Source organism: Oncorhynchus kisutch, linkage group LG6, assembly GCF_002021735.2.
Source record: "Oncorhynchus kisutch isolate 150728-3 linkage group LG6, Okis_V2, whole genome shotgun sequence".
NCBI lineage: Eukaryota > Metazoa > Chordata > Actinopteri > Salmoniformes > Salmonidae > Oncorhynchus > Oncorhynchus kisutch.
In genome coordinates this window covers 34,806,827-34,829,570 of record NC_034179.2, presented here as the reverse complement: position 1 = coordinate 34,829,570, position 22,744 = coordinate 34,806,827, and the positions used below count along the sequence as shown (strand labels likewise).

The 22,744-nt window shown below is 43.4% G+C and overlaps 1 protein-coding gene across 4 annotated transcripts in view; it reads right to left on the bottom strand.

Annotated features, from left to right (window-relative positions):
- The window catches only part of abr (ABR activator of RhoGEF and GTPase), a 232,319-nt gene that overhangs the window by 179,075 nt on the left and 30,500 nt on the right, over window positions 1–22,744 (bottom strand). Inside the window, exon 1 of one of the 4 annotated variants that reach the window (XM_020485489.2) lies at window positions 13,465–13,854. The exons of 2 other annotated variants lie outside the window; for them this stretch is intronic. In XM_020485489.2, coding sequence (XP_020341078.1) covers window positions 13,465–13,525 — 61 coding nt within the window. In that variant the 5' untranslated portion in view covers window positions 13,526–13,854. Of the gene's footprint in view, window positions 1–13,464; window positions 13,855–22,744 lie in introns of those variants that run through there. One more of the 4 variants, XM_020485491.2, reaches the window with a different exon arrangement.

Genomic DNA, 22,744 nt, shown 5'->3' with positions numbered 1-22,744 from the left:
CTGTTTTTACATCCATTGAGAATGACAATAGTTCCTTAATGTATTTTTAAAATCTTTCCAGCTCTCCCCATTTAGATAACCACTCAGCGTGAAAGGGAAAAACGCCATGCTTTGTTACAGTGGAAACGTCATAAAATAGGCCTACCTAATTACTTCTATTCCCTTGCGCAAATAGCCTACAGCTGTGTCTGTCCCGAGCTCACTGGCTGGGGAAACTGAGGGTCCAGAATATTTTATACAATGTTGCAAGGAGCTTCAGGCCACACCCAAGTTAATAGTTGATTCAATGTTTCAAGTTAATTGTCGAAAGGCTATGCATAGCCAATGTGATTTAAAGGGGATTTTTTTTATTTTTAAAATCAGAATATTTTCTACCTCCAGGCTGCAATGTTTTTATTTGATGGCTTTATAGGCTATTTTTACATAATTGGAAATACAATTTTCTTTTTAGGTTTGTATCTTTTTTATTTTGATTAACCACATGAAAATGATTGAGAAGACGTTCTTCTAAATTAAATAAAACTGTTCAAAGAAAATGTGCAGTTCGCTTAAAGCATCAGACAAACTCAATGCATAAATGGTTGATTGTTATATTTAGTTTTGGATAAATAATTTGCTTTCTGTAAGTTTCACAAAACTTTGCCTTGTGCTTTGTAATACCGTTACCAAAAACTCACATATCTTTAAGATATTTTCTGATCTCTCCCTCATGAGGGAGGATTAAGAAAGTTCACAGGAGTAACAAGGTAGACCTACCAATTAGTTTGTGTTTTTACTGATATCAAGATCTTTTATGAATTATCAAGTGATTAAAACTCGTAATTCAGTTACCAAATCAGTAACGGAATTACCTAAAAATATATGCAATTGAATTGGCTACAATGGGAAATCATAGTAGTCACAAACCACAGTTGGGTCACCTGCTACTGTTCTCCCATCCCGTGGCCTACTGTTATGTTCAGATCATAACTGTTGTTTTTTTTCTCTTTCTGTCTTCTGGAGTTCAAAGCAATCTGGACAACCCCTCCCTCTCACCCACTCTCCCTCTAGCTGCCGCTCTCTTCTCTCTCTCCAGTTAATGTTACGTCTCCCGGCACCTACCACCTACCCGCTTTCCATTTACTGTAACAAGCATCCTCACGCACTGACCGACACCGGACGTCCATCAACGTTGAAAAGTAGGTGAAATGTGGTCAGACCAATCCTGGCTGGATCATCATAGATGTCTGTTTCACAAGTTCAGACATCACAGTACAGTAAAGCACAGTACTGTAAAGTGGAGTACAGTAGAGCACAGTATAATGTACTGTACTCTACTGAACATATCTACTTTACTGTACTCTACTGAACTCTACTGTGATGTCCGAACTTGTGAAATATTGATGACCAAATGTGGTATTGTTTGGGGGCAGAGCTCATTTTAACAGCCACTTTGTAGAACACCTAAATATGCAAAAGCAGGATATTGCATATTTCTACCTTTGTGTACCTATTCAGGATACGTCACCATGAAGTGAACCATGTTTTTTCCATAATTATGCATTTCTGTGTAGTACAGATCAGGGACCCATGATCTAATTCCGTTACAGTAAATCCACTTAAAGTGTATTTGAACTACAGTAGGTTATCAAACTCAAGGTGTCATGTCATAGCCAACACTCCATTCTTTTGGAGTTTTTGGAAAACGTGGTCTTAAAATAAAAAAATTTAAATTTAAAAAATTGAGGGAGATTTTACCGTAATTCTGTTAGCAAACGTTGCATCTGCACAGTTCTTCCAGTAAACATGTTTTTGTGAAATGTTTTGTATTAATTATTGAAAATGTCCTTGTGCATAGAGTTGTATGGTTTGTTAAAGTTTGAAATCAATGTTTTTTATTTGGCATACATTTTTAAGAAAAAAATCTGAGTCAAAGCGTAATTCCCTTACTGTGGAATTGCCCTACAGTAGAAATACCAGTCATTTGCTGGCCTTAATCTGGACAATAATTATGGTTCTCTCTCTATGTGAGCGAGCTGAACTTTTGAGAGTAGACACAGTCTTTCTCTTAAACCCGTAGAAGAGAAGCCATTTTGTTACCTCACATAAATACTGTAACATTACCTGGCAAAGAGCCAAGAGACAGACACCTCAGGGAGACCAGTGGTGAGGGAGAGAGTGTACCTACAGGGGAAAGGGAAGGGCACTTCAATCTTTAATCACACAGAAGAAAAACAAGGAACTCAAATTAGCAGTTTAATGGGTATTTGGTTTAAAAGGTGTCACAGCTGGGATCAAACAAACTAATCAAATAGTGATAGATGGGTAGTTTGCTTTCCACATAATAAATCTAGTGTCTAATAAATGGCCTTAATGGATAGTTTTATCTCCTATTGAACAGTCTGTTTGTTCACCTGTATCTGTCTGTCTGGCCCCAGCTCCCATTCAGTCCTGAAGCCCGATTCAAAAAACATTACTTATGAAAAAACGGAGTTCAAGGATTTCAAGAAAAAAAAAGTTCATCAGATCGTTCTCAAAATGTTCTTAGTAATTCATAGTTTTCTTATGAACTTTGTAAATATCTTATTTTGTGGCATTGACATTGAAACCAATAAATATGCCTGTGTTTACAAGGATGATAGGATTTGGCCCACTATAATAAAGTGTTCATATTTCCATTTTATTACATTTATCTGCTATACGTATCTAGATTATTATAATTTGGGGGAGGGGGGCTCGAACCCTTTATGCACAAAAACAAACGTAATTGTTTCACACATTATAGCCTTCAGACTAGCTATATCAAAAACAAAAATGGAAACCAAGAAAAGCACAATAAAAACTTCCGCAAACAAGAGCTTGAAGTGATGGTGGAGGAAATAGCAGCCAGGAAAAGGTTGCTGTTAGGGACACTCCAAAAACTGCAGAGACCAAAAAGAGAGGATGGGCGAGAGTGGCAAAGTAAGTCTCTGGCGTCGGAGTATGGCAAGGGACAGTGATGATGCCGTAAAAAAGTGGTCCGACATCAAGTCGGCTGCTAAGAAGACGGGAGCTGAGAGATCATTCATGTGGACCAGCTGGAGGAGAAGGCGTTGTACATGGTAAGCGACTATGGTGGTAGAGGGACTGCACGACCGGTAAGTTAGGTACCTACGTTTGCTTGCTAACGCGTAACGACATTGCTAACAACGTTAACCAAGTTCTTCTTTGCAAATTGACGAGTGAACGCTAGTTAGTTAACACTTCTTGAATATTGTAATATATTGTTAATTACTAGCTAGCTAGATAATGCGCATTTAATTTGTTTTCTTGCTGTTCATGGTTACAAAAGTATCCATTCGTCACAAGACAAGGGTTTAGCTGTTCTAATGTTAAGTATATTTTCAAGAAGAAATCCTAAAACATTTTCAAGAATCCAATTTCTTCAACTATTTTCTTAGGGGGGGAATTAAGAATATTTCCAATAACTTCATTGAGGAATAGCAACTTGGCTTAACTTTCTTCATAAGTCTATATTTATGGAAAAACTGGCAATTAAGACATTTCTTAAGAAGGTTTTGTGAATCCGGCCCATTTAGGTCATCAGGCCTCAAGTCTTAATGAAGGAGCAAGCTAGCCCCCTCTCTTATCCCCCTCCTCTCTCCTCCCTTATCCCCCCCACTACTCCTCCTCCTCCTCTCTTATCCCCCCCACTACTCCTCCTCCTCTCTTATCCCCCCCACTACTCCTCCTCTCTTATCCCCCCACTACTCCTCCTCCTTTCTTATCCCCCCACTACTCCTCCTCTCTTATCCCCCCCACTACTCCTCCTCCTCCTCCTCTCTTATCCCCCCACTACTCCTCCTCCTCCTCTCTTATCCCCCCACTACTCCTCCTCCACCAACTCTCTTATCCCCCCACTACTCCTCCTCTCTTATCCCCACACTACTCCTCCTCCTCTCTTATCCCCCCACTACTCCTCCTCTCTTATCCCCCCCACTACTCCTCCTCCTCCTCTCTTATCCCCCCACTACTCCTCCTCCTCCTCCTCCTCTCTTATCCCCCGACTACTCCTCCTCCACCAACTCTTATCCCCCCACTACTCCTCCTCCTCTCTTATCCCCCCACTACTCCTCCTCCTCCTCTCTTATCCCCCCACTACTCCTCCTCCTCCTCCTCTCTTATCCCCCCACTACTCCTCCTCCTCCTCTCTTATCCCCCCACTACTCCTCCTCCTCTCTTATCCCCCCACTACTACTCCTCCTCCTCCTCCTCTTATCCCCCCCACTACTCCTCCTCCTCCTCTTATCCCCCCCCACTACTCCTCCTCCTCTTCTTATCCCCCCCACTACTCCTCCTCCTCTCTTATCCCTCCCACTACTCCTCCTCCTCCTCTATTTCGCTCGACTGCCCTGAATGCCTAATCGTGGCATGCCTTCCGGGAGCATGTAAACAAGGCAGCCAGCACATTGGTTGAGGGAGTGGTGTTGCTGTGCTGTCATTGACTGTCTGTGCTGGGTAGGGGAGGGAGGCTGTGGTCACCAGCACTTGAGGGTTAGACTAGATATTTTACTAGCCATAGTAACACAGTCAGAGCCCAGCCCCAGACCACCACTCATACACTCAACTACCCCCATTTCTAATACATTTTAGGAGTCTTAAAAATTATTAGAAATGCATCAAGACACAATAATGCTGAAGTAAAGATCAATGCAAACTAATAAACATTTAGTTTAGGATATTTTTTTCTGCTTTCTTTAAGTTTAAGACATTGCCTTGTGCCTTGAAATTCAGTTACTAAAAACCCACATATCTTTAAGATATTTTCTGATTTCTCTCCCTGATGAGGGAGGATTATGAAAGTTCACAGTAGCGTTAAGTAAAAGGCAGACCTACCACTTAGTTAGTGTTTTTACTGATATCAAGTTTATGAATTGATTAAAACTCTATTATTTTACCAAAATCGGTAACGGAATTTCTGCAATTGAATTGGCTACAATGAGAAAGTAGTAGTCACAAACCACAGGTCACCTGCTACTGCCCCTCCTTCACCTGGCATACTGTCATGTTCAGCTCACAACTGTTTGGTTTTTCTTTCTGTCGTCTGGTGGTCAAAGCAAGTCTAGACTCCCTCTCCCCTCCCTACTGTACAGTAGAGAGGTGTGTAGAATAATACCCACACTTAAAGGATTACATATTGCTACCTTTGTGTACATATTTACAATACATCACCATGAAGAGAATGACATTCATATCCATAATTATGCACTTCTGTGTAGTACAGATCAAAGACCCATGATGAAATTCCATTACTGCAATTCTGTTACTGGGTGTAAATCCACTTCACTTACTGTAGTTCAATAACCAAAATAGATTTTTTCAAACTCAAGGTGTCATGTTATAGATGTCTGCAACCCCATTATTTCTGCAGACATCTTTTGGGAAGACGTGGTCACAAACAACTGAAGGAGATTTTACTGAAATTCTGTTACCAAACTTTGCATCTGCACAGTTCTTCCCGTAAATGTGTTTTTGTAAAAATGGCAGTGTAAATTGTTAAAGAAGTCCTTGCACATAAAGTTCATGTTTGTTTTGTCTTCCGTAACCATAAAATTGCCCATAGATCTGTGTCCCTTTCCCTCTCATTCGCCGAGATTGTTTCCATTCTCATCACTCTCAGCAACCCCTCTCCCATCTCTCCTCTGCCTCACATCTCCTCTCTCACTCAACAACCCCCACTCTCTATACCTCTCTCCCTTCTCCCTCTCTCCTTAAATCTCTCATTCATTTTCTTTCTCACATGCACCAACATTACATGCCCCAAGCCCTGTTGTTTCAGTTGATTTAGTATGGGAAGGGATGTGCTACTGATTACAAGGCCCAGCCCCATCCCTCACCAAGCACCAGCACAAACAGACAGCCAGGACAAGAGACAGAGGCTGATGCTGGAGGAGAACACATCTCATTCTTTATCCCTATGCACTGAGCCATCACCTACAAGACCACAGTACTGCTACGTATTGCTTTACGTTCAATCAAATTAACAGTTACAGCACCTTCAGGAAGTAGTCAGGAAGTAGTCACACCCCTTGACCCCTAATTGTCCCTAGAATTTCTAAGCAAACAGCTGGAGGCAGGGCTTTCTCCTATAGAGCTCCATTTTTATGGAACGGTCTGCCTACCCATGTCAGAGACGCAAACTCGGTCTCAACCTTTAAGTCTTTACTGAAGACTCATCTCTTCAGTGGGTCATATGATTGAGTGTAGTCTGGCCCAGGAGTGGGAAGGTGAACGGAAAGGCTCTGGAGCAACGAACCGCCCTTGCTGTCTCTGCCTGGCCGGTTCCCCTCTTTCCACTGGGATTCTCTGCCTCTAACCCTATTACAGGGGCTGAGTCACTGGCTTGCTGGGGCTCTCTCATGCCGTCCCTGGAGGGGGTGCGTCACCTGAGTGGGTTGATTCACTGTTGTGGTCATCCTGTCTGGGTTGGCGCCCCCCCCCTTGGGTTGTGCCGTGGCGGAGATCTTTGTGGGCTATACTCAGCCTTGTCTCAGGATGGTAAGTTGGTGGTTGAAGATATCCCTCTAGTGGTGTGGGGGCTGTGCTTTGGCAAAGTGGGTGGGGTTATATCCTTCCTGTTTGGCCCTGTCCGGGGGTGTCCTCGGATGGGGCCACAGTGTCTCCTGACCCCTCCTGTCTCAGCCTCCAGTATTTATGCTGCAGTAGTTTGTGTCGGGGGGCTGGGGTCAGTTTGTTATATCTGGAGTACTTCTCCTGTCCTATTCGGTGTCCTGTGTGAATCTAAGTGTGCGTTCTCTAATTCTCTCCTTCTCTCTTTCTTTCTCTCTCTCGGAGGACCTGAGCCCTAGGACCATGCCCCAGGACTACATGACATGATGACTCCTTGCTGTCCCCAGTCCACCTGGCCATGCTGCTGTTCCAGTTTCAACTGACCTGAGCCCTAGGACCATGCCCCAGGACTACCTGACATGATGACTCCTTGCTGTCCCCAGTCTACCTGGCCATGCTGCTGCTCCAGTTTCAACTTCCACCTGACTGTGCTGCTGCTCTAGTTTCAACTGTTCTGCCTTATTATTATTCGACCATGCTGGTCATTTATGAACATTTGAACATCTTGGCCATGTTCTGTTATAATCTCCACCCGGCACAGCCAGAAGAGGACTGGCCACCCCACATAGCCTGGTTCCTCTCTAGGTTTCTTCCTAGGTATTGGCCTTTCTAGGGAGTTTTTCCTAGCCACCGTGCTTCTACACCTGCATTGCTTGCTGTTTGGGGTTTTAGGCTGGGTTTCTGTACAGCACTTTGAGATATCAGCTGATGTACGAAGGGCTATATAAATAAATTTGATTTGACTTTTTCCACATTTTGTGACATTTACAGCCGGTTAAAATATATTAAAATGTACATTTTGTGTCACTGATCTACACACACACACACACACACACAAAATAGCCCATAATGTCACAATGGAATTATGTTTTTATACATTTTTACAAATTATAAAAAAATGAAATGCTGAAATGCCTTGAATCAATAAGTATCCAACCTCTGTTATGGCAAGCCTAAACTTCAGGAGTAGAAATGTGCTTAACAAGTCAGATACGTTGCATGGATTAATTGTGTGCGATAAATGGTGTTTACCATGATTTATTCATGACTGCCATCTCTGTATCCCACACATAGAATTACAGTGCCTTCGGAAAGTATTCATACCCCTTACGGATTCTACATTGTTGTTACAGCCTGAATTTTCTCACTATACACAACACTCCACAATGACATGTTTTTAGAAATATTTGTGCTTTTTTAAAATTAAAACACAGAAATATCAAATTTACATAAGTATTCACACCCGAGCCAATACTTTGAAGCACCTTTGACAGCAATTACAGCTGTGAGTCTTTCTGGGTAAGTCTCTAAGAGCTTTCCACACCTGGATTCTGCAACATTAGCCCATGAATCTTATCAAAATCCTTCAAGCTCTATCAAGTTGGGTTTCTAGCAATGATCAACAACCATTTTCAGGTCTTGCCATAGATTTTCAAGTAGATGTAAGTCAAAACTGTAACTCAGCCACTCAGGAACATTCAATGTCATCTTGGTAAGTAACTCCAGTGTAGATTTGGTCTTGCGTTTTAGGTTATTGTCCTGCTGAAAGGAGAATTCATCTCCCAGTGTCTGGTAAAAAGCAGACTGAACAAGGCTTTCCTCTAGGATTTTACCTGTGCTTAGCTTAATTTCCATTTAATTTTTAACTGAAAAACTCCCCAGGCCTTAATGATTACAAGCATACCCAGTAATGTGTTGGATTTGGCCAAAACATAAAACTTTGTATTCAGGACAAAAAGTGAATGGCTTGGAAGGAGAGGAAGGAAACTATACTAAACTAAATGACAAAGTAAAAAGAAGGAAGCCTGTACAACATGCATCCTGTTTGCAATAAGTCACCAATGTAATACTGCAAAGAATGTGGCAAAGAAATTAACTTCTTGTCCTGAATATAAACACATCACTGAGTACCACTCTTCACTCTTTATTATCAAGCATGGTGGTGGTTGCATCATGTTATGAGTATGCTTGTCATTGGCAAGGACTATGGAGTTTTTGGGGGGGATAAAAAGAAAAGGAATAGAGCTAAGCACAGGCAAACTTCTAGAGGAAAACCTGGTTCAGACTGCTTTCCACCAGACACTGGGAGACAAATCCCCCTTTCAGCAGGACATTAACATAAAATGCTAGGCCAAATCTACACTGGAGTTACTTACCAAGACGACCTTGAATGTTCCTGAGTTGCCTAGTTACAGTTTTGACTTAAATCAGCTTGAAAATGTATGGAGACTTGAAAACAGCTGTCTAGCAATAAACAACTTGACAGAGCTTGAAGAATTCTAAAAATAATAATTGGGAAAGGATAAAGGGAACAGAGGGTCTTTGGATAATGGACGTGCTTTGTACAGTAAGGACTAAATCTATTCAAATCCATATTATCTTCTCTATATAAATAAATGGAAGAGCCAATATACCGTACACAAACAGTGGTGGAATTCACAATCAAACATGATAAACTGGGTGGTTCGAGCTCCGAATGCTGATTGTCTGAAAGCCGTGGTATATCAGACCGTATACCACGGGTATGACAAAACATGTATTTTTACTCTTCTAAATACGTTGGTAACCAGTTTATAATAGCAATAAGGCACCTCGGGGGGGTTGTGGTTTATGGCCAATATACCACGGCTAAGTGCTGTATCCAGACACTCCACGTTGTGCCATGCGTAAGAACAGCCCTTAGCCGTGGTATATTAGCAATATATCACAACCCCTCAACATAATTCAGAGCCACTGTGGGAGCTGTAGGTCCCTTTCAAGGCTGTGGAGGCCCAATCTAAAACATGATAGGCAGTGTGGCGAGCTAGTCAAGGGATCTGTTCTGTGGTCGGGACCCGATTGATGTGTTTGGAAACACAATCAGGCTACAGTCCATCTGCAGTGGACCAACTGATCTGGACACACACCCCACAACACAATATGGAGTGGGGCTGTTCTTTTCCCGAGATAGCAATACGTTCAGATCATTTTTGCAGGGATGAATGTGCTATACACCTTCAGCTAGTATTATTTTACCCCCACACACACTCCCTCACTCCTCTCTGCCCCCTTTCACATCTTTCGCTCTAGTTTCTGGGAAGCTCTCCAAAATCACTTTGTTTTCCCCATTTGCTGATCACTGCGAGCCAAACACACACATCCTGATGCCCAGATACACTCTAAAAACCACCATTAAAACACTCGGCCCTTTAAGCATCAGGGGCTAGTGCGCTGCTAACACAATGGATACACACATGGGCGTAAATAGGGCTGCAGAGACTCCCATTATTTTCTTGGCGAACTCCTAGAAGTAGGATCTATTCCCTCTATGCTAGCACCAACCCACTCAGTTCAACCCACAGAACAAGCTCATAATTAGGTAGGCCGCTGATGTTAGCACTTCTATTGTGGGCTGGACACTGGCTTCATAATGAGGCACTCAGACCTAAGTCCTAGTATTGCATCCTCTATAGGAGAGACAAATGTAGCAGCAAAAGCAGTTTGAGGGTGACATAAGCTAAGCCATATTTTATACTGGAAAGCCACTTAGTCCCCGTTTCAGAAACCAACCAACTACCCACCCCACTCATTCATTGCCACACAGCACTCCATCCACTTTCACATGGAATGACCCCGTGGGGAGTGTATTAACTGAACCCAAGATCAGCCTAACATACAGTAGCTCAAAAGCTTCTCTCATACTGCATAGGCTCCAAACCCTGCTTCATAAACAAGCCTCCACTCAAATCGCTACAGCCAAAGACAATAGGATAATTGTACAGAATCAGAGTTCAACAGCAGCCACAAGGAGATGAAACCTCAGTGGCATGTTCACATCTGAAAATACCTTGAAACACCATGTAACGTACTGGGGATTACAAATGAACCTCCGCTGGGACTCGAATAGGTGATATTACTACACAACCACCCAGGATGGCCTGATTTAGCCTGCACCCTGGCATCCCAGTGGCGTGATGACTGGCATCAGTGGGCAGTCTGGGCAGACGCACTACAGGCAGCTGGCTGTAGCTGTACAACAGTGGCACTGCCAGCCAATCTGCCCCCTCTGCCTCTTGATAAGTGTGTGGCGCTAAAACCCAAGTTAGCCTTCCCTGCAGTGACTAGGATTATGGGTGTGTGTGTGTGTGTGTCCTCTGCTGCCATATTGAAGGCTCTTACATAATCTCTATCCTTTGATGTTTTGCTTCAGCATCAACGTGACGTGACATTACAGTAGCTTAGGGAATGTTTCTGGAGTCTCTAAATATATATTATACTGGACCCGTACGGTTGGCTTGGGCATCGAGCTAAAGTGAAAATACTGGAGACGAGACAAACAATTCCCAGTGCTCATATGGATGGAAATAGCATATTCGATTTAACTGTTACGAGAACAAGCTATTCAGGTAGTTACAACAAATGACAAGCTGCTAATGCTAGCCTAGGCTATATATTGGTACAGCCATGTCTGGCTGTGCATCTTATTGTACCCAAGGAGTGTCCAAGTGCATGTGTAAGCTGTCAGACAATTGGTCTCTGAGCTGACTGGTGACTCTGACAAGGGGTCTGACAGAGGAGGGGAGACGTCTTGGAACTTTCTCTGAAGAGAGAGGAAGATATTTGTATGAATGAGTGATGTGTGTGTGTGTGTGTGTGTGTGTGTGTGTGTGTGTCAATGAGTGTGCGCGACAGTGGAACCGCCTCGGGTACCTCCTACTACCCACCACTCTGTGTTAACATGTCATGTTTCATACTGACTATCATTAGACACAGAGGGGCCTGGCTGGCCGGGCCAAGATTGGTGCAGTAAATTAAGCTAACCAATAAACACTGGAGTACAAAATATCATCACAACGCGAGTGTGATTTACTGCAACATTCATCATGACCACCACCCTCACCTGTCCACTGGATCTGTGTCTCAACTCATGACAAGCCATGAGAGGAGGAGCAACGATAAAGGGAGGATGGAGAGATGAATGGAAGAGGACAAGGAATGGAAGGAACATGCATAGCCTTCAATATAATGGAAGTAGCCCTCAAGATAATCTAACAATGTCTAGGGACATCGGAGTCAACACGGTCTCCTGTTATGCTAATATTCCTTCATTGGAAGCTCTTTGTTCGCCGTCTAACCTATTCACACAGGGAATGCGACGTGTAAATGACACACTCATTGTGTTATTTTGTCAGCGCTGCTGCCAAAGGAGACCATTCCATCAATCACTGGCTGCTAGGCACTTTACACTGGCCCATATTCATTATTAGACCAACATCGGTCTCATAATGTCTTTCAAATGTGGTCTATATTTTTCCATCTATTTTTACAAGTAGGCTAATGTGCCCCATAGGGGGGAAAAATGAACACAATTGTAAAAAATATTTACAAAATTGCATCATTGTTTGTGATGCTCTGTGTCCAGCGTGGCAGGTTCTCAGATGAAGTCATCAACAGACACAAAGCGTTACCTGGGCCAACAGATTGTTTCCTTGGTAAACCCATTTGGCCTGATAATAATGGTACTTTATGCTCTTAGCCCCCCCCAATTGCTAAAACCCCTCCACCAACCCCGCTCTTCTCCATCGCTCCCACAGTTCCTCTCCTTCCACTTCTCTCCCGCCATCCCTCTCTCTCTCAGCCCCAGAAGGGGCAGATTAAGTGAAAACAGCTATACAGCAGAACAAACAACAACAAGCTGTTACATAACCTAATCTCTACTTCTCTGAGAAAAGACTGAATCACATCACGACACACTCACGTAAGGGTAACTCATCTAAATGTGTGTGTGTGTGTGTGTGTGTCACGACTCATTTTCCCCAGTTAATGTAGCTCTACAGGCAGCATGAAAACTCACCATAACAAGTCTCATGTACCAGTGCTCCCATCACTGTCCAGTCAAGTGTACAAATCACACACACCATAGAATCCTGAGTTAATACAAATTACATCTTCTGTACATATTTCGAATATCCTAATCCTAAATGGAAAAATACATTAAATCATGATGATTCATGATCACAGTCATTTTCTAAACCAGTGTTTTGGCAGGTACTAGGTTGGGCTACTTACAGGATACAGAAAACATCCATTCACAGAAACTGTACAATAAAGACACTGATCACAGTGAAACATCGACATGGACAAAACCAGTGGAATGGATTCATCTCTATCAGCACGTGTGTCCTGGTTACAAAAGTACATGGCGTTCTCTCTGCAATCAACACGGAGTCTATCGGTCCAAGTTGGTTAAATATGCTCCTATTTCAGCTCTTCAAATGGTGGAAGATAATTTGAGCGATTTCAGTGCAGAATTGCATTGTTTTGAATGTGTATTAGGAGATTTAATTAGAATTTCATATTTCTGAATGTGTAACACACAAGTTGTATTTCATGATTTGAAACTGAACTGAATATTGCATTATTTTAAAATATGAGACTTTTATGCATTTGTAAACTTGATACCAAGACAATGAATGCAATATTTACCATATTGAAACTGAACACATAAATATTACATTTGAATATTCAATTGAAATCAAATTTTGAAACGAAATGCAATATTCAGTCGATTCAGTTTCAAATCATGAGATACAAGTTCAATTTATGAATTGAATGATTCAATGTAATATACAGCTCTGTACACACACACGTGCACTTTAGATTAATGAGCAAAACAGTGCTCCTGGAAGGTGAAATAACATGTAGGACTGGGGTGTCTGGTTATGGGTAACTACAGTGATGGACTCTAATTGGGAGTGGTGACTAAACACAAAGTGTGCTCGCCGTGTGTCTCTGGTCCTAACGTGATCAGACATCTCAGCTCCAAGAAGGGGGTGGATGGGGTCTGGAAGGGGAGTGAGGAGATGGAGGAAGAGAGGAGTAGAGAGTGATACATACTGCTGTAGAGTGTATCTATCCAAGAGAGTCGGGGGAGGCCACGAGTGCTCAGGGGCTCCATCCTCCTAGCAACGATTCCTGTAAAAAAAATTTAAAAAAACTCCTTTCCCTTTCTGTTCTTCTTTTTCACAGGTGAAAGGCAGTCGTCATCTCGGGCAACAAAAGACCAAAAAAAACAAAACACTTTGGGTCGAACAGGCGTACGGACAGAGAACAAGAGAATAAACGAGTGTGTACCAGCCCTGTGCTTTAACGGTTGCTCTCAGACTGAGCTCCAACAACAGGCAGAGAAAAAAAACGACAGGCTAGAGACGGTCACAGCCAACCGTTGCTAGGGAAGAGGGAAAGCTCTCTCGCTCCCTTTTGCTCGCTCACTCCCACCCCCTCTTTCTATCTCTCGAGCATGCACGCACAGCTCCTCTCGCTCAGTCTTCCTAGTCCCTCTCTCTCCTTGTGTGTTCTCTTCCTCTGCATGTCTCTCTTGCTCTGGTATGAGCACATAAACATCAGAAACTCCACATGATGTTTCTATGTCATGTCTTTTCTCAGGGACAAGGAGACAAACAAAAACAGACCTGTCTCTCTCTCAAGAGGTTGCATTAGCACAGTTTTCTGTACTGTAATATTCTGGTACAGCCTGTGTACTAATGGACAAGGAAGACTAGCCTGTGTGTCCTAATGTGTTTCTGAATGGCTCCACAAATACACCCCTCTCCTGACTGGACAAGACAAGTGCTGTTGGCTGTTCAGTATTGGCCAGTACTAAAGACACCACTACCAGTTTGTGATTAGGGCAGGAACAATACCAGTATCGCGATACTCGTTAGTATCGTGACAAGGAAACAAAACATGAAGCAGATTTATCTTCTTTAGGAAAACAGCCCTAATGTTGAAAACAAATCATTATGTTGTCATCCAGTCACATGTATTTATTTTCCAAGCTATAGCACACAATATTTTACATACAGCAGATTTGTAAAGGACCAAATAATTGTCTACTTCATCTTTCCATTTTTGCCATGGATTTTTTGGGGGCGATATTGGTATCGTCACAGCCCAATCTGTGATATGGAGCGATGCGGATGAACCACGTGTTTTAACCGGTTTCTGAGACTGATGGAGTTAGGAAGTGATGGGGGCAGAGGGGTTGTTGTGATCGTGTCAGAGACAAAAGAGACTAGTTGGTGTGTGTGTGTGTGTGTGTGTGTGTGTGTGTGTGTGTGTGTGTGTGTGTGTGTGTGTGTGTGTGTGTGTGTGTGTGTGTGTGCCTCCAGACTGACTCTCTGGGACACTGCTGAGGAGGAGAGAGATCAGAGGAGAGAGCATGAAAGAGAGATGAAAATAAAAGGAAGTCTACAACAGATGACAGTAAAAGGGCCAGAGAGATGTGGGTGTAGAGAGGGGTAGTGCTGAAAACAATAGAACAAGAGGTAGAGAGAGGGAGGGGCAGATGGCTCTGTCATCTTTTCTCTTCTCCATTCCCGTGACAACGAGCCCTATCATCCTCACTGTTCAGCTGCCCCCCCCCCCCCACCCCCTTCGCACTAGAAACAGACACACACACACACACTCCTGTTAGCAGGAGTGTCTCTCTCTCTCCTGTTCTTCACCAAGTAAACCTAGCAGACCAGTGACCATCACTACATGTCCTGGCTCCACAGACACTACTGTAGTAGTAATAGTAGTTGTGGTAAATCTCTCGTGTGTGTGTGTGTGTCTGACATCTCCACAGCGACACAGAATTGAGTGGGATCATTAGAGGGAACTGAGAATCACAACAGCAGTACACACACACCGCAAACTTGATATTCACCGAAATTCAGTTAACCACCAAAACGCACCGCTCCATGTCCTTCAGCATGGCCACGGATACATACTGCAGTTGTTCAGGCTTGTAGCAGAAAATAAAATCTGACAGCGTCAGGCCTTTAACATTGAGGGATCACTGTTCACAAGCCGCTCTCCTCCCTAACAATAACAAACCAATTAACTGTGTGTGTGTGTACAGAGATCTTAAAGTCATGCATCACAAAGACCCTCTGAAGTACTCCCTCTCCCCCCCCCCCCTTTTTTTACTTTCAACCTCCAAACCACCCCCTCTCTCCTTCAACATTGTGGGAAGATGAGGGAAGTGCTCTCCTGCAACCCCCATCCAACCCACCCAAAACATCTCCCCTGCTCTCTCCCCCCTTTAGGATGGGGGGAACATGTGAGGCAGAACAACATCAATTAGAACACAAAGCCTTGTGGGAGGATCCCCTCCTAGAGACACAGTTGGCCTAGAGCGCTGCTCTTTGTCTCTCCACGAGAGACTGGAATTGGCCAGTCTGTGGGGCCTCCACACACACGTGCCCACGCACATGCAGACACACACAGGTCTAATCTAGCCAGAGGTCACGTCTGAGGAGATATCCATCCCTGCCTTATTTGCACCGCTAGCTCCTCTGTGTGTTTGTAAGTCTGCATACATTGTATCTGATGTGTCATTCAAACTAAAGCATATCATTGTATGTTATGAATCAAACAGCAGATGTAGGCGAGAGAAATCATTAGAATTTCCAAGGGTTAGACAAAAAAAAAAATTGAATTTCCAAGGGTTAGACAAAAAAAAAAAACACGAGAGAGAGAGAGAGAGAGAAAGCGAGAGAGAGAGATAAAGTGGCTCTTCATCAATGATGGATTCATGAGCAGCAGAGCTCTGATCATCATCCTTTGTCTTCAATCTGGGACAACGGGCGGGCCGTGCTCTCTCACATTCTGTCACATCACAGTCACAGAACCAGGACAAAGTGTGTGTGCCTGTGTCTGGCACACTCCATCTAACAGGGCATTGCGAGCCAACACCAACCTCTCCCACTCTCACACACGAACACTAAACACCAATCATCTGCGGGAGGGGCCAAACAAAGAGAACACATTCACAGTGCCGCTTTTTTCGCCTTCCTGCAGCGTCACAATGAGCAGTCACGCTGTGGGGTAAAACAGGCCAAAACCCAGTTTCTACAGTAATGTGACAGACACAACACAAAGTTAATGCTTTACTTCTAAAACTGTGTGTGTGTGTGTGTGTGTGTGTGTGTGTGTGTGTGTGTGTGTGTGTCCTAAAAGTCCCCTCCAGGATAGTAAAATAAAAAGACATTTACTTCATCCCCATGAAGACAAAAACTTTTTGAAGCTTAGTGGTTAGGGTAAAGGAAAATAGGATTTTGAATGGGAATCTATTTTTGGTTAGAATAACAAAATGTTTGTGCGCTTGTGAGTGAGCAGGGCTGAGCATCTGCATCCCGTTGTTCCACCCAGTTCAGGCCTCTCTCCAGTATTGGGTCCTCCTGTGTGATGGCAGAGGGGACCAGATGGCAGGGGTAGACTGGATACCCCACCCCAGTCAATCATAGTGGGTAACATGACCCCATCAATACCCTCTCTTGGGAGCCAAGCTATCACACATATGAACCCTCACCTCCTTACAGAGGCCTTGGAGCACCAGTCGCAGAGAATCTGCTTAGCAGTCATAATCAACATCAATGTCTGTTAGTGGAATACCTTAACATTGAAATGAAATAAACAAAAATCATCATTCAATATTACACTACCTAATGGATGAGGGTAGAGGGAGATATTACAGCCAGTAGTCCCTTCATTGTAGATCCCAGGCAAACAATGGGCTAAGTGATGTTTACAGAGAGGGAATTAGCCTACTCAACTCCACTCCACTCCCAAACAGTAGAGCAGTGAACCTTGGTAACAAAGGAATGGCAAGGCACCAAACCATACACAACACCAGACAAAGACAGACTGGTTAGCTGGCTGTCACAGGGGGCATGATACCACTTAAACTGGGCTCCCCAGGTTAGGCATGACCCCCATACACTCCTTCCCCTCCTACATTATTCAATACAGGATATGTGGCTATGGCACTCCCCAATCCTGCTTGTTATGGCAAACAGAGCCTATTGGCATTGGAAGAGGGCGGGGGATGCATGTGCATGTCTGTACATAATTAGCAGGCCAGCCCACCAGCCAATCACCAGGTTGTTTTCTCCCCAGCTCCACTCTGCCCAGATACCCCTGAACCCCTCATCTACCCCTCCCCCTCATTCCTGTCACCCCACCAGCCCCGCCCCTGGCCTTGTCACCCTAGGGAAAGACAGGGAGGAGAGAGGGGGTAAGATGGAGAACAGAGGAGCGTGGCTGCAGGTGCTTCTCCTCCAGTCAACTTGCACTATCCTCCCTGCCCTCCCTCCTCAGTCTCTCCGGGGCAGTCAGTCTATACCAGGGGGTGTGGTGCCACACTGCCCTCCGCCTCCTCCATTCCCTGGGCTGATGTTCCCTCCGTTCCCACATCGCACCACCGGGGAGGGGTGTGTGTGTGTGTGATGGGGAGTTGTGATGCCCCTTTAGTTCCATACACAGGAACTAGACAGACCTGTTTCCACATGACTAGCTCCATCACCAGGAGGGATGGAGAGAGAAAGGCAAAAAGCCATGCTTTAAATGGGGTCCTGATGCACAGCCGCTCTTGAATGAATAGTGAGTGTCGTGTTGTGTTCTGATGTGATAGTGATTACAATCATGACAAATTGTTTGAAAAATAATATTTTCAATTCAAAACCAGAGGATAAAAGCAAGCAACTCATCCATAAAAGCCATTAGAATCCTTCTGATTAGAGCCCGACCGATATATCGGTTGACAGATGTTGTCGGCCGATATTAGCCATTATCGGCTGCATTTCTACTGCCGTTTAATCCACCGAACAGGACCCAAAAAATATAAAACACTTTGAACCACTAACCTTATCCTTTTTTGCATTTCATTTACTTCTCCTGAAGAGGGCACTCTTTACATGGCTAAAAGCCTATCTTTCCATGGCGCTACAGCAAGACTGGACACGATCCCCCAACGCAACTAGACCAAGGAGAGTGAACTACTGTGAACTAACTGTTACTGCTTCTACTGTGAGTGCTGAGTAGATAGAAGCTTGCCAGCTCAATAAAGTGCCAAAAATGCGCACTGGTCATATACTGTTACGTGAAGTGTAATGGTTGGGTGTGGTGACGGTGACACATGGATGCTATGCCCACATGTAAAGAAACTGCCATGTTAACGTTCAACTCTGTGGTAAAGTTAACGTTATAGCCATTTCGTGAAGACCGGGAAATCTAGTGTGTTATATTTTCTTTTTGTTTAGGGTATTCCTCATGCTTTGTCATTCAAATGTTTTCAGAGACAAACATAGCCGGTTACAAAGTAGCACTTCGTAGCTAAGTTTTGATGTATGGATTCATTGTCACTTGTCAGGGACTGGTCCAAATTCACGTTTCGCCACCCCCATTTCCATGACGAGTGCTAGCTAGCTAGCAAGCTATGTGAGAGTACTTGATGCCTCGTACACTGAGGGTTAGTGCAATTAAGTGTCCTTGGGTTGTCCCAATGGTCAACCCTTACCCGAACCTTACCCCTTACTACCATAACCATTTTAAAGTGTAGGTCACATGAACATAACCACATGTAAGATGGATTTGCATTCGTTAATGGCATTAAAGGTCCCAATGCAAAGTTACACCTCACATTATTTTTCTAGGTATTACATAAAACCGATCAGAATTCCTGAAGAATGCTGAAATGTTTTTCCGGGGGGTGAAGTAATATATAGGACCCAGCAAGCCAGCCTATTCCCTATAATGTAAACATTGACCCAATTTTCAGGCTACTTAAGCGGAAACGCCAGCTTTACAGAGGAAAGGGGGGGGGGGGGATCCTGGTGAGATTAAGGCGAAGGGAAAAACCAGCCTCCATTCTACTGGCCAATGTACAGTCAGTCACTCGATAATAAGATGGATGACCTCCGAACACGGATTTGCTACCACCCGGACTCTCAAAACTGCAATAGTCTTTGCTTTTCTGAAACATGGCTCTCGGACAAGATACACCACCCCCACCCCCCCGAGCAATGTCGGAGTGGCATTGACTAAAATACAGTAGAATAGAATACAGTTTCCACGTCACCAAGTTCAATAACAAAACAGGCACCAGTAGCACATATAGAATGGGGGAAGTTTAATCATGATTTTGGGGGAATTCAACAATCACCTCACAGTCCACACGCCATTCTCTTTGGCGTTCCATTTGCTTTTCCAGGAGTAATCCTAGATTTGTTCTCAGCCAATCCAGTATACAAGGGGGTTAGTCCGACAGTCCAGGTCACAACGTGTAATCTCACAGATAGTATGCTCTCTTCTACTCAGATAGCTTGGTTCTCTCCTACTCTGGCCCTATGTGCAGGTTGCTTCCCCCTTTATCCCCAAGCACTCCCTGGCCTAACAACCCCAAAGCCTTTCCTCGTTGGGGCAGGAAGTCCTTATAAGACTTGGGGGTGGAGCCAGCTACATGCAAGATAGCTCTCCTCACCCTGCCACAATATTTACATATGAGTAAAGCAGTATGTAAACATTATTAAAGTGACAAGTGTTCCATTATTAAAGTGGCCTGTGATTCTCTCTCTATGTATATAGGCCACAGCCTCTAAGGTGCAGGGTTGAGTAACCGGGTGGTAGCTGGCTAGTGATGGCTGTTTAACAGTTTGATGGCCTTGAGATCAAAAACTGTTTCAGTCTCTAGGTCCCAGCTTTGATGCACCTCCAATGTTTGTAAATGTAAAAACACGCTGTATAGCCTCTTGACATTGTTTTAACCATCATTTTATATCATGGATGGTCAGTCCTTGCATCCATTGCTCTGTCTATTAATCTGAGAGTGCAGGATCCACAGCCTGTTCACCCCGCTGTCATCCAGAAGGCGAGGTCAGTACAGGTTAGAGGTAGACCGATTATTTTTTTTTTAATTGTGCCGATACCGAAACCGATTATTGGAGGACCAAAAAAGCTGTTACCGATTAAATCGGACGATTTATTTTATTTGTAATAATAACAATTACAACAATACTGAATGAACACTTATTTTAGCTTAATATAATACATCAATAAAATCAATTTAGCCTCAAGTAAATAATGAAACATGTTCAATTCGGTTTAAATAATGCAAAAACAAAGTGTTGGAGAAGAAAAGTAAAAGTGCAATATGTGCTATGTAAGAAACCTAACGTTAATGTTCCTTGCTCAGAACATTTGAAAGCTGGTGGTTCCTTTTAACATGAATCTTCAATATTCCCAGGTAAGAAGTTTTAGGTTGTAGCTATTATAGGAATTATAGGACTATTTCCCTCTATACCATTTGTATTTCATTAACCTTTGACTATTGGATGTTCTTATCGGAACTTTAGTATTGCCAGTGTAACAGTGTAGCTTCCATCCCTCTCCTCGCTCCTCCCTGGGCTAGAACCAGCGACACAACGACAACAGCCACCATCGAAGCAGCAATACCCATGCAGAGCAAGAATGAGTGATGTTTGAAACGCTATTAGCGCGCACTAACTGGCTAGCTCACTTCGGTTACACCAGCCTCATCTCGGGAGTTGATAGGCTTGAAGTCATAAACAGCGCAATGCTTGACGCACAACGAAGAGCTACTGGCAAAAACGCACTAATGTGCTGTTTGAATGAATGTTTACGTGCCTGCTTCTGCCTACCACCGCTCAGTCAGATTATAGAAGTCGGCACCCAAAAATACAGATTTCCGATTGTTATGTGTACCTGTGGATGTATTTCAAGGCCTACCGTCAAACTCAGTGCCTCCTTGCTTGACATCATGGGAAAATCAAAAGAAATCAGCCAAGGCCTCAGAAAAATTATTGTAGATCTTCACAAATCTGGATCATCCTTGGAAGCAATTTCCAAATGCCTGAAGATACCACGTTCATCTGTACAAACAATAGTACACAAGTATAAACACCATGGGACCACGCAGCCATCACACCGCTCAGGAAGGAGACGCGTTCTGTCTCCTAGAGATGAATGTACTTTGGTGCGAAATGTGCAAATCAATCCCAGAACAGCAGCAAAGGACCTTGTGAAGATGCTGGAGGAAACAGGTACAAAAGTATCTATATCCACAGTAAAACGAGTCATATATCAACATAACCTAAAAGGCCGCTCAGCAAGGAAGAAGCCACGGCTCCAAAATCGCCATAAAAAGCCAGACTACGGTTTGCAACTGCACATGGGGACAAAGACCGTACTTTTTGGAGAAATGTCCTCTGGTCTGACAAAACAAAAATAGAACTGTTCGGCCATATTGACCATTATTATGTTTAGAGGAAAAAGGGAGAGGCTTGCAAGCCGAAGAACACCATCCCAACCAGGAAGCACGGGGGTGGCAGCATCATGTTGTGGGGGTGCTTTGCAGCAGAAGAGACTGGCGCACTTCACAAAATAGATAGCGTCATGAGAAAGGAAAATTATGTGGATATATTAAAGCAACATCTCAAGACACCAGTCAGGAAGTTAAAGCTTGGTTGCAAATGAGTCTTCCAAATGGACAATGACCCCAAGCATACTTCCAAATATGTGGCAAAATGGCTTAAGGACAACAAAGTCAAGTTACTGGAGTGGCCATCACAAAGCCCTGACCTCAACCCTATAAAAAAAATTGTGGGCAGAACTGAAAAAGTGTGTGCAAGCAAGGAGGCCTATGAACACAATTCACCCAAATTATTGTGGGAAGCTTGTGAAAGGCTACCTGAAATGTTTGACCCAAGTTAAACAATGTAAAGGCAATGCTACCAAATACTAATTGAGGGTATGTAAAATTCTGACCCACTGGGAATGTGATGAAAGAAATAAAAGCTGAAATAAATCATTCTAGTATTATTTTGACATTTCACATTCTTAAGATCAAGTGGTGATCCTAACTGACCTAAGACAGGGAATATTTACTAGGATTAAATGTCAGGAATTGTGAAAAACGGAGTTTAAATGTATTTGGCTAAGGTGTATGTAAACTTCCGACTTCAACTGTATAACTTACAAGTCCAAAAATGGATGTAGCAACTACAGATTGCCCCTTTAAGTCTATCAAAAGTGTGTGAATTTGAGCATGTGTCCATTACGCCTATGGATTTTTTTTTTATCAGCATGAATTAGATTAGAATAAAATTGATGCTTTTAGGCTTGGATCCGCAAATATGCATCTGTTGCAAGAGTGCATTTTTCACTAGCTGTCAACTGGTTTCAAAAACAAAATGATTGATGGGCAGCTTAAACTACTTGAATTCAACCATTATTGGGTTGAAATACACATTTGGATTTGTGAACAGCCATTCACAACAACCTTAATCCGTCTGGTGCAAATAGCTAAATGAGAGAGCAGCAATGTGATGCACAA